Genomic DNA, 12,929 nt, shown 5'->3' with positions numbered 1-12,929 from the left:
CCCATCTCTACTAAAAATATAAAAATTAGCTGGGTGTGGTGGTGCACACCTGTAATCCCAGCTACTCAGGAGGCTGAGACAGGAGAATAACTTGAACACAGGAGGCAGACGTTGCAGTGAGCCAAGATTATGCCACTGAACTCCAGCTTGGGCAACAAAAAAGACTCTATTTAAAAAACAAAAAACAAAAACAGTTAAAGCTGGAATTCCTTAATTTGGCATAGGAGGCCTTCAGGATATGATCCCAAACTACCCTTCTGGTTTTATCTCCTTCAATTGCCACTTCAGTGCAACTGAATCATTTTTCATTCCCTGATTACTCCTTTTGTTTTCATACATGTAGCTATATTGTTTTTCGTCTTCAGGATTCTTTCTTGTCATTCAAACATTCTCTTGTGTTTTAAAACCGGTTTACATTGCAGGTCCCCTCCTCTTTAAAGATTTCCCTGCCATCTCCAACAGTCTCTCTTCTTTCCCTTTCCCTTTTTTTCTTTTCTGAATTCTTCTCGAATTGTTTGTGTATATCACTTATCATAAAGAACCGAAACCATACTGTCAAATGCTTGTTTTTGCCACTAGACTTGTGGCTTCCTGGAGCCAGGCAAGAAAGCTTTTTTATCTTTATTTCTCCAGGACCTAGCACAGAGCCTAGTTCATAGCTCTTGCCCATTGTGTGTTTTCTGAAGTAACCACATTTGAAAGGACCCAGGAGTATCTCAGATTGTGCCCTCAAAAGACTGTCATGATGACTATGGAATTGCCAGGATCTCTAATTAAACTGTCAATGCTCACCATCTTTAATAAGCAGTTTTGCTAGAATCTGGGATAAATTAACACATCCAGGAGAGAAAATCTATTTCTCCTGGGCGATCTAATCCTGAGGCCGCCCTCCCTATCCACCCAGTAACTTATTACTTGACATGTCGTAAACAGACTCCAACTGGGAATCCAGTTTTAGAAGCCCTGGTGCTCTAGCATAGGAAGAAAGGGGTTGTAGGAAAAAAAATTTTAAGTGTGTCTTGGATTCTGTTTTCTCAAGGGGCTTTCTATTGCCTTCATTAGGTGGAGATTCGCAAAGAAACCAAAAGGTCAGTAAAAAATTCTCAGCCCACACTACTTTCTGACCTTTTATTTAGGCAAGTCTTATCTTTGTTTGTCTCTTATCCACAAAAACAGGGATAACACTCCATCCAGAAACTTCATTTAAAGCTTTGGACTCCCAGTTGTATGAAACTGTTATTTGTCTTTTTGCGTCTTATTTAAGGGGCAGGTCTCTAGGAGCCAAGGGCTTGTGAGTTTACACCTCATATTCCTGCCTAGCGTGGATGTTGACAGCCTCAGCAGAACTCTTTCTAAATGGTCAGGAAAAGTTCTGACCAACAGCCCTGAACAGAGCATCCTTGACCTCTTTGTTTCTCAGGGTATACACCACAGGGTTCAGTAGCGGGGTGATGACAGTGTAGGTCACTGAGATCAGCTGGTCCTGATCTCTGGTGTTCTCTGATTTGGGCTTGAGGTAGGCAATGGAGGCACAGCCATAGTGGACAATGACCACAGTGAGGTGGGAGGCACAAGTGGCAAAAGCTTTCTTCCGGCCCTCAGCTGAAGCAATCTTGAGGATTGTAGAGATAATAAGAACATAAGAAATGAAAACCAGACCCATAGGTACAACGAGCACCAACACACTGATAATCAAAGTCAGGATTTCATTGACAGTGGTGTCAATGCAGGAGAGCTTCATCACAGGTCGGATGTCACAGAAGAAGTGGGGCACCTTTCTAGCACAGAAGGGTAATCGGAATACAGATGTCACTTGTGTTATTGCTACGATCAGCCCAATGCTGCAGGCCCCCACAACAAGCTGGGTACACACCCTCTTGTTCATAATAACCATATATCTCAGGGGGTTGCAGATGGCCACATAGCGGTCATATCCCATTGCTGTGAGCAGGAAGCAGTTAGTGATGCCAAAGATTACGAAAAAGAACATCTGCATGGCACAACCTGCTAATGATATGGGCTGGCTCATACCTACGAGGCTAGAGAGCATCCTTGGGAGAACGACCAGTGTGTATACAGTCTCTGAAATGGACAGCATGCTCAGGAAGAAGTACATGGGTGTTTGAAGATGATGATCAATTCGGATGATGGTCACGATGATGATATTGCCTGCTAGGGTTAAGATGTATAGAGCAAGAAACACCCCAAATAGGGTGATCTGCTGCTCATGAAAGCTGGAGAAACCTTGGAAAACAAAGTCAGTGATGAGAGTAAAGTTTTCTCTCTTCATTGATTGGTTACCAAATCTGAAACATAAAAGCATAAAAGTCACATCATCTCAGTAAAGCAGTGAAAGCACATTTCTGAAATTGATTGAAGTTCAGTAGCTCTCAGCTATAAATCTGGGGATATATTTACTAGTGGATTAAGTTAATCCCTGCGTTTACTTATCTTTACTTAAAATATTTTTACTCTCTGACCATCTGTTATAATTTTCTATGCATCCCAGAATCATGTAGTCTCACTTTATCACTACATAACCATGCATACTCCTACTTCACTTCTTCCCTTCATCCCTGACATCTGGAATGGCTCATCTTTTTCTCCTCTTATTTCTTTCCTACTCTTCAGAGAGCAGTGCACATTTTCAGCCTTTCATAAAGCTATATTACACTCAGAGGTTCTCATGTTTATTTGGATTATTTTTACCCCATCATTGTTGCCTCACCTCACACAAACACTCAGCAACTTTATAATACCTTTTACATCTTTTCATATTTCACTAGCTCCAAATTATGCATGGATTGGGTGCTTGAAAACAATTTCTTTAGGGATGGACTAGTGACATCTTTTCTTTCAAGACTATGAATCATCCCTCTTGTACATCCTTTAAGAAGTAGAAGCAAAGTACAAAGGCTCATCTTGTCTTCAAGAAGAAAAAGGCAAAGCTTAGCCAACCACCGCCCTCTCCCCACTTCTGTCTGAGTGATGGAAGTCTGCTGACAGTTCACAACACTGATTCACATATGCTACATCTTTACCTTCCCTAAACTAGAAGGCAAATATATAGCCAATACAGTTTGTAAGTAAGCCTACACCCACTCTGCAGAAATAAACAATTGTATCAGGAAAGATACAGCAAATTTAAGTGTCCCTCACCTAAAGCAAAAGCAGACCCTGAATATAAAAAACAGCTACACCATAGATACATCATTTTGTTGAAGGAAGGGGATCAGTTCAATTTATGTAATATTTCATATTTTTATCTCTTTAAACAGTAAGCTTCTGTAGGGTATTTAAATTATATTCTGATTTGCTTATGCATATTCAGAAAGAGAATTTTTGCATAAAGTAAATCACATCAATGATGAAGGGTAGTACGCATGGAGACTTTCTTCAAGTTCATAAAAATCTATTTACAAGAAGTTGATGACCAGCTGTTAATCATTTACACTAAGAATGCTAAAAAGAAAGTAAAGCTGCAATAGAGAATATTTTCCAACAAAGAAAATCATTTGATACTAAAATATATATCTAAAGACATTTGTCTTCTGTGAGGCTTCTGAACAAAAGCTATGCAGTAGTCCACCCACACAGTGGTATGGCACCTCTGTGGTGAAATCAGAAGTGCCTGGCAGAGTTTTTAACTGTTATAATAGTGAGCACAGAAGCTGTTGGCCATTCACGATGTGAAATGTCCTGCAGTACTTGTGGTGGTTCTGCCCAAGGAAGAATTGCCCTATTCCAAATACCAATAGAGTTCCTATTGAGGAACACATGGCTAAAATATAATCTGATCTGTCTGAAACTTGTTTGTCTTGAGGTAGAAGAACGGCTATTATGATCTGGTTAGCATCCTCCCCACTCTTGGAAGCCTACAATTCTTCAAATGAAATAGAAGGAAAGAAGAGCAAATATAGCTTATGAAGACTTGTCCAGCTGTGATAGGAGCTGACAATCAAGTCAGCCATAGGTAATGAGCCCCATTTCAGTCCTTTTTCCAAAGAACACTCGCATGACTCTGCCTAGCACTGATGTACAACAGGAGAGCTGGGCTGGAGGAGGCCGAGGAGTAAAGATTGAAATGTCAGGCTCCCTTGGCCACAATGGATAGGCACAGGGTAAGCAAGGTGAGCAAGGTGACCAAGAGGGCTACAGCAGGACCTGAGAATGAACAGGCAGAGGATAAACACATTCTACTAGGAATGTAGTCAGGTTTAAGAGTCACAGGCATTCTTGACAACCCCTTTGTGTGGAAGTCTTTGAAGCCAGAGAAGATGCTCTCCCAGGATCAGGCAACTGGGCTTCTGGGGGCCACTCCCTGAAGATATTCTGAGAGTCACCCTGGGGCTGGGAGGATGCAGATAACAGGTACCTGGAGGTCTCATTATGTGTGAGACTCATTTACTCAATTCCAGCCTCGTGCCTGGGGAGGCTGGGGAAAGTTTTTGCTTCAAATTGAAACAGTATTCAAGGAAGCTGGTTTATTTAGTTGAGTTTTGTTTGAATAAGCACATTGTGAGTCTGTATATGCACATGTGGTTTATTTTTTTTTTACTGATGGGCCTCAGAAATCCATATTCACACACCTAGGCAGCTCAGCCTTAGAGCCATTCCACCTTGGATTTCAGGAAGTTTAGGGCCTTTTGCTTATAGGCAGGAACTCTATCTAGTATAAGAATCTAGTTTTCTTTTTGGATTAAAAGTATTTAAATATAGTCATCATTCTGCAGAAGGCAGTTCATGCTGCCTGTTTTTGCCCTGTGGCATTCAGTACTGGAAGTACACCATCTTTAGGTCCAAAGATTATCTCTTGGAGGCTAGGAAACAGAAATTAGCTTTTAAACACTGTTCTCTTTACCCAGAATTTTCTTCCCTTTGTTTGGGAAGCTTCTAGTTGTCTGTCAAGACCCAACTCCAAATTTACTTCTCACTGAATACTTCCCATGAGTTGTTCATTATTTCTTTAACAATTTCTTAGTCTCCCATGTGATATTTACCTGTGCCCATTCATTCTTTAAGCACTTAGCATATGTCAGTCCCTGTGCTAGTTGCTGGAAATACAGAAATGGACAAGGTGCTGCACCAGCTCTTGAGGAGCTCACGGTTTAGTTGCAGGTGATGGACAATCATTATAACATGAAATATAACTGTAAGTGAGACAGGAAGGAGACAGTCCTTTATTAGACTCAGGTTGATTATGGAAAATTACATTGTGCGGGTAAAGTGAGAACCGATTACAAGAGAGTATTTGAATGTATCACTTATAAGAGCCTCTCAAGTGATTCTCACTTACCTCTCCTGTTCTTGGACTTTAAAGTTCCTTAGCAACTGGCATCTTAAGGAAATGATTCTTTTTTTTTTTTTTTTTAAACCACTAACAATTGTATGTCCTCTTCCGGTCTTTCTGGTGATTTTGCTTCCTTGTTGAAAAAAAGTAAAACATACTCTGCACTGGGATTTGGTATATTGACCTGGGAGTGGTGTAAAGATGGATTTGAAGTTGGCAAAAAAAAAAAGGAAGAAAAACCAGGTAGGCTGCTGATGTGACAGAGATCATTGAGATTGATCTAGAAGGGTGGCAATTGGCCCAGAGGGGAGGGACAGATGTGAGAGCCATTTGAGGCAAATCAATAGGGCTTGTAACTGAATCTATGTGTGGATCAAAGGAAAGGAAAGAGCCAATAATTTCATAAACTGCTTTCATCAGGTTCATTCATGCCAACTCTCTGATTATTCATAAATATACATAGCTTCTTCTTGTAACAGATGAATCAAAGAAAATGATCTCCATATTAACGGTACCTGATTAGATACCATTGGTGGCTATGAGATCTTAACAGGAAAAGAGTGCAATTGGGCAGAAGAGCTCAAGGTTTTACGATGCTATTGCCTTGGGACAAATTAGGAAGATCGTAGAAATGGGGAACTGGGTTGATGATATAAAAATGTGGTATCTGGCAAAAAGGACAGGTATTCTACTTCAGCAGCAACTAACATTGATTGAACACGTTCACAGATTTTTGTCTCACATAAACCTCCAACTAGCCCTCTGGAGTCAGTAGCAGTATCCCATTTTACAGATTAGAGACGTACAGGAAGTACAGTCTGCCACCAACAGCAAATATATTGGGAATTTATGCTAGAAAAAAATCAACACTTGTAGTGTGACTATAGAAACAAAGCTGGCAAAACAGCCAAAAGAATCTGCTGTAAAATCCTCTAGTTTAGCAGACGGCTTTATTTGGGGACCAGATTCCAGTAGTTCTTATTATAGTTTGTTTATGGCATTAAATTCGGTTTAGGATCCTGGGTCTACACCTCTAAGGTGGCTTTGGAATTGTCAATGAAGGTCTTTCAGAGCCCCGAAAAGTGCTCACAACAGGTTTAAGGGAGGTTTCTGAAGTTATGTCTACTCCCACACTGTCTTCCACACTATTTCTGTCACGTAGAGCTGGAGTGTCCAAACTGTCTGTGTATGAAAACTCCTTTTTTACGTTCAAGTATTTAATGGATCTCCAAATTGATGCTATTTGGATAAAAATAGTGGTTGTACTATTTGTACCTATTGATAAGAAAAATAAGTTCTGAAAAGGAGAACTGTGAATTAGTAATTAGTGGTTTCAAATGAATTATGATACTTATAAAAATACTTGCAGTATTTATTTAGACTGTGTCTGAAAACTGATGTACACAGGAACCCTGGGACTTCTTGCAGGGACTCTGAGGCAACTAGGAGAGAAGAGGAAATGATGTTGTGAGATGTATTTGGCAGGTCAGTAAGGAGGGCATAAATAAAGGCAATCTGGAGGATAAATGCAGACAGCTACTTAGTGGTTTATTAACCATGAAAAGAACACTCAGAGTGAAGTCTGAGTGATTGCCCCATAGATATAGATACCACCTTGCTTAGGTCTGTTTCCACATAAGCAGAGCCTGAAATAAGGTCCTGGGTATATCCAGGAAGTAATACTTGGAAGTCCCTGGGAGAATAGTTTCCTTTCACTGGAACATAGGATCAGGGACTATAGGAGAAGCCCATTTGCAAAGTCAAGAACTCTTGGGTAAAAGCGAATTCTATTGACAAAGAACAAATAAGAACGCTGTTGTTAAGCTAGGGCTCTGTGTCATAGCAAGGGTGACTTAATGTGGACCTCAGAGTGACCTAGGGAGCAATATGTATGGAGAGTGGTGGAGGGTAAGGCACTGACAGCTTCCCATGTGCCAGGGAATGGTATGTCCATAACATTGTTGACTTCTCACAGTAACCCTGGGGGTTGATATTGTCAGCTTCACTGTGCAGGTAGGAAACAAAAACCAGGGAGGTTAAATATCATAACAGGACATATGCTTGTAATGGTGGACCTGTGACTGGGAATGCATGCCTCTCTATTCAAAGCTGGTTGTCTACAGTATCATACTGTTTGAGTATCTCCTACTCAAGGTGATTTATTCTTGGAGGGGAGGGGTCAGGGTAAACAATAACTACGGGAAAGAAGATAGGTTCAGAAGTTGGTAATCTGATGGGTCCCAAGACCTGTCATTCTTTAGTAGTTGTTGGCCTAGACTTTCTTTCCTATTTTCCTCTTGAGGGTTGTGCTGAGTGAAAACGTGATGCACCAAGGTATTTTAGGAATAAAGTGTATTACAATACACTATTTCTGAACTTCCAGCTATTCCAAAGTCCAAAGACATCGCAAATAGGATCTGAGATATGTATAAATCCACAATTTGGGATGAGGTGGGGGCTTCTCCTTTTCCTAGAAGTATGGAGTAGTATAATTTACTTGTTATAGAGAAGAAAGCTGGTTAAAATGAACACCATGAGCTTATAATGCAACTACAGACTTCAGGTCTGGGTTGCATGTGTCTAAGTCCTGCTTCTGCCTTGAGGAATTAGCTTATTTCACATCTCAGTTTCCTCATCCATAAAATAAGAATAATAAAATATCCATCTCATAGATTTATAATGAAGATTAAATGAATAACATACTTAAAATAATGGCTACTATCTAGGATACATTCAATGAATGTACCAAAAAGAGATGTCACAAGGGGGGAAACAGCCTGAAAATGTTAAAATAATAAAAACAACAGAGAAGAGCTGCCTTCTAATTGTATTTTGTCTGCTCACAGCAGTCTTCCTTTCTTTTTCTTTCCTTCTTCCTTCTTTGTTTTAATAAATATCTAACGTCTACTGTGCACCAGGCACTGTTCTAAGTGCAACAGATGCAAAAAGAGCACTCACGGTGAAGTCTGAGTAATTGCCCCGTAGACATAGACACCACCTTGCTTAGGTCAGGTTCCACAGAAGCAGAGCTGAAATAAGATCCTGGGTACAGTGATTGAGTGAGTGGCCTCAGAGGAAAGGGAGTAAGAGAAGCAGGATGAGGCAAGGGAATCACTGTGCAAGAACATGGTCTCAGCTGGAAGATAACTTCAGCCTGATCTAATGGGAGGAGCTAGAATCTTGCCCTAGAGTTGGTCCCACCTTCGGGCAAAGCGGGGAGGCCTTCTGTACCCTCTGTGTCATTCATGCAGTCAGGCTCAGCTTACATAAACTCCTGTGATATGATAGAATATATTCTTCCTATTCCCCCTGCTGGTTTATAATACCTTATGCCAAGAGTAACAGGAATAATGTCCAACATCATAGTGCAGTGCATGGATATGCTTCATCTTATTTGACTTTCATCAAGCTTGGTAAACCCATATATCTGGCTTGGCAAATCCATCTATTTCTTTTTTCATTATTTTTCTTCTTTGTTTCAATCTATTCCTCTCCTTCCTAGATCAGCCACCTGGTGCTCTCATACTATCTCTCATCATATTGGCCCCTCACTGTGACACCTCACCAAACTCTTTTTCTTTGACTGTTATTGAACTGAGCAGCACCTAAGAGAGAGGTTTTCTGCCCAAAGCTCTGAGCAGGGCATCCTTGACCTCTTTGTTCCTCAGGCTGTATACAACAGGGTTCAGGAGGGGAGTGATAACAGTGTATGACACAGAGATAAGCCTGTCCTGCAGGGAATTTTGGGATTTGGGTTTTAGGTAGATGAAAGAGGTACAGCCATAGTGGACAATGACCACTGTGAGGTGTGAGGCACAAGTGGCAAAGGCCTTTCTTCGGCCCTCAGCTGATGCAATCTTGAGGATGGTGGTGACAATTAGGACATAGGAGATGAAGATCAAGACCATGGGCAGAACAAGGACACAGAGACTGATGAGCAAAGTAATAAACTCCTTGATAGCAGTGTCTGCACAGGCGAGCTTCATTATGGGCCGGATATCGCAAAAGAAGTGAGAGATGAGATTAGCGTCACAGAAGGGAAGGCTGAACACAGAAGACACCTGAATGATAGCGGTGCTCAGACCAATGCTGCAGGATCCACTGGCCAGTTTTATACAAGCCTTTTTGTCCATGATGACCAAATACCGTAGGGGATTACAGATAGCCACATAGCGGTCATACCCCATGGCTGTGAGCAGGAAGCAGTTATTTACACCAAAAGTGAGATAGAAGAAGAGCTGAGTGGCACAGTTTTGGATGGAGATGGTTTGTTGAGGGCTGAGGAGACTGGACAGCATTTGGGGGATGATGGCCACAGTATAACAGGTCTCAGAAATGGACAGCACACTCAGGAAGAAGTACATGGGCGTGTGAAGTTGATGGTAGAGGTGGATAACTGTCAAGATGATAGCATTGCTGGCAAGGGTCGATAGGTACAAGAGCAAAAATGCCATAAATAGGATGAGTCTGTGATGCCAATCAAACATGGAGAAACCTTCCAATGTAAACTCTGTCACAGCTGTGAAATTGGGCTTTGGCATTGAGGACAATCTGAGTGGGAAAGAGACGAAGTGGGAAGTTTGAGCATCCACCCTGGAAACAGCAGGCTGGTCCAGGATCATCATTAACCATGTGCAAGCACTGAAATGGGGTGTAGCTCTGGTTTCAGATACTCTTAACATTCAGACACAGGCAAGTGCTGAAAGACCCATCAAGGTTCTCTGGGCGCTGGCACAGGGGGACACATGTAGTATGTAGGTTGACAGGAAGTAAGTATGTAAAGGGAGTACAGATGCCCCTCAACGTATGATGAGGTTACATCCTGATAAACCCATCATATGTTGAAAATATCACATTAAAAATGCATTTAATACACCTGACTGAACATCATAGCTTACCCTAGCCTACCTTAAACATGCTGAGCACACTTGTGTTAGCCTACAACTGGGCAAATCACCTAACACAAAGTCCATTTTATAATGAAGTGTTGAATATCACATGTAATTTTTGAATATTGTACTAAAAGTGAAAAACCAAATGGTTGTCTAGGTACTTGAGGTTTAATTTCTTCTGTATGCATATCACTCTCACACTATCATAAAGTCAGAGACTGTATGTATTGGAAACCCGTAACTGGCTTGACTAGAAGTCAATGTAGACCAGAGAAAGCAACGAATATGTGTTCCCAGCACTGAAACTCTACTCAGATTTGCCTGGGTTTAAGTCAGCAATGGCACATTGCTTGTCAGAGGTGAGTGTGAAAGGATGTACCCAAAGAGTGAATGAGTTCAAGCCAAGGACAGATCGCTGGGTGAGGCACGTTCCTGGGAAGTCAAGAGAGGACCATTCTCCTATGTCCCAGGACACTGGAGTCCCTCTCTCCAAATCCTGCTCCAACTCTGTTCAGAAGGGCTTCCATTTGGTGAGTCAGGGTAGAAAGCACTGCCTTCTCTCAAGGTTCAGATTCACAGTGGCCAGTGTCTAGAATAAGAAAGTGAGAGGAGACACTCCTTTTCTGCCAGTCCAGCGTCTGTGGTGTGCAGCCACCTCTCTTTTCAGTCCCGTTTTTTTCCCATAGCCCCAAGTATCATGTGTTTAATACGCGAGTCTCCTCGTTCCATGTGGAGGGTAGTTTCTGCTTCTATTTTCTGGTCTTTAAACACAATAAAGGTTCAGAACAACAGTTTTTTTTATAGATTTGAAATACTAGTAACTATAAGACAACAGCAATGAAAACAACAAAATATTTAAGTTTATGGTAATCTCTGGCTTTAACCCCAGTGTAAATGGAGGCATGCCTGATTTTCTTTGCTCGTTTCATTTGTCTCCATTTGCTCATCTATAAAATAGAATAATAATATCTACTTCACAGTGTTGCTATGGAGATCATATGAATTACTGTATGTAAATTGCCAAGTGCAGTTCCTAATACATAACAGGCAAACACTACATTAAATTTCTACTTTCCTCTCTTCATCTGTCCTTCCCATCCCCACTCCCCATAACTCTGGGTTCTACTTGTATGCTTGTCCACCCAAGCATGCGCACATGTGCGCGCACACACACACACACACACACACACACGCATGCATGCACACACACACACATACACCTACATTTGCTTGCTCTCTTTATTGTTTTTCATGTTCATGGATGGTTGTTGTCATTAATTTCTTCAATCCCTATTGGAAAGTCCGGTCTTTATTTTCCATACCCACTTCCCTTCCAACTCTAGATTTTGAAATGTACAGGCATTGGGGGCAGGGTAGTCTAGAGTTAAATACCTCTGTGATCAAACCCCAGCCCCACCTAGTCATATATGACCTTGGAAACAGTTCTCACCTCTTTAGGCCTCAATTTCTTCCCTTGTAAAATGAAGACTGTGCTAATATCTATCTCAGAGACTGCTATGAAGAGCTGAGCGGCACAGTCTGGAGGAAAATGGTTTGTTGAGGGCTGAGGAAAATGGACAGCATTTCAATGAGAATATCCTGGATAAGGCATTTAGCCTTTGGAAGCTCTGCCTGTGATTCTTTAAGGCTGTTACCCAGATTATCCGTTCTGGGTGATTTTTTTTTTTTTTTCAGTATTTATGCTTTTTGATTCCTAATTTTTGTGATGCAGCTGTATATTCACTCTTTCCACTTGATAATAATCTCAGGAGATAAAAGAGAGAGATGAGGGTCATAAGGTTATGAAATGAGAGTCATGAGGTCACATTTAGTTACATAACAAGAATTCCTGCATCATCAAGTCCATAAATGTGACTTACATATCACTGGGCAGGGCAGAGGCTTATTCAGGATTCAGGAGAGTGAGGCTTGAAACCAGAATTTCCAGGACTCCCATTGTACTGTGGCAGACATAGCACACAGAATCTTCTGAAGGGGAGGACTAGAAGTAAAACAGAACCCACCAGGATCTTTGTTAATGTATCTCCCTGATCAGTCAGATCTGGGAGTAACAGACATACAGAAAGCAGCACCAGGGTCTCCTGTGCCTCCCCATTACCCTGTCTCTTTAAGTCCGGATTGCTGGCTGCCAGAGAGGACCATTCTCCTGTGCCCCAGGACTCTGGGGTCCCTTTCCCCAAAACCCCAATGACTGTCATAATAGCATAATCCAAACACCCCAATGCCTGGGGATCTCATTATAAAAGTGGCTCATCAACATTCACACAGACACTACTTAGACAATCTTGGTTTTCCCACACAGACAAGTCTTTGCATCCGCATATGGTCCTGCATTACTCTGTGGTTGAAGAGGACCTCGTGTCCCACGATCACATTATAGGGAGGGCCTCAGAACCCATCATGTTTAGGGATGCAGATTTATGAGACAAATCACTCACACTCCAGGGTCTCTCTGTTCTAACGGCTGGAGGATCTACCTCTGAGGTCTCTTTAATTTGAATGTTGTGGGAACCGTGACTAATTCATTCACTGATTTCTTCAACAAATACTTATAAAATGTTTCTCGCATGCTAAGTACATGGAATACAGAATAAACCGGGAAACTTACACCTGTAGTGCAAGCTGGTTTTGCCTGCTTTGCAGTACCTGGTTATGCCTGTGTATTACCCACAAAAAGCAGAGCATCTTCTCCTTGAGGAAGGTCAGAAGGAAGACCTTTATTGAAG

At 41.5% G+C, this 12,929-nt stretch overlaps 2 protein-coding genes across 2 annotated transcripts; both read right to left on the bottom strand.

Annotated features, from left to right (window-relative positions):
- Window positions 1-1,120: 1,120 nt before the first annotated feature.
- On the bottom strand, window positions 1,121-2,354 carry LOC116538403 (olfactory receptor 10J1). The gene has a single exon (XM_032260783.1). It carries the CDS (start codon window positions 2,321-2,323, stop codon window positions 1,361-1,363), a length of 963 nt encoding a protein of 320 aa, XP_032116674.1. The 5' UTR covers window positions 2,324-2,354; the 3' UTR covers window positions 1,121-1,360.
- Window positions 2,355-8,757: 6,403 nt separating this feature from the next.
- On the bottom strand, window positions 8,758-9,837 carry LOC116538401 (olfactory receptor 10J4). The gene has a single exon (XM_032260781.1). It carries the CDS (start codon window positions 9,829-9,831, stop codon window positions 8,896-8,898), a length of 936 nt encoding a protein of 311 aa, XP_032116672.1. The 5' UTR covers window positions 9,832-9,837; the 3' UTR covers window positions 8,758-8,895.
- Between the last annotated feature and the right edge of the window lie 3,092 nt (window positions 9,838-12,929).

The sequence above is a fragment of the Sapajus apella genome, unplaced genomic scaffold (assembly GCF_009761245.1).
Source record: "Sapajus apella isolate SASKATOON/1434 unplaced genomic scaffold, GSC_monkey_1.0 scaffold119, whole genome shotgun sequence".
NCBI lineage: Eukaryota > Metazoa > Chordata > Mammalia > Primates > Cebidae > Sapajus > Sapajus apella.
Note: the sequence above shows the minus strand (reverse complement) of the source record. Positions and strands in the feature narration are given on the sequence as shown.

Coding starts and splice junctions, on each gene's coding strand:
- LOC116538401 (XM_032260781.1), bottom strand. CDS start 9,831: ATGCCAAAGCCCAATTTCACAGCTGTGACAGAGTTTACATTGGAAGGT.
- LOC116538403 (XM_032260783.1), bottom strand. CDS start 2,323: ATGCTTTTATGTTTCAGATTTGGTAACCAATCAATGAAGAGAGAAAAC.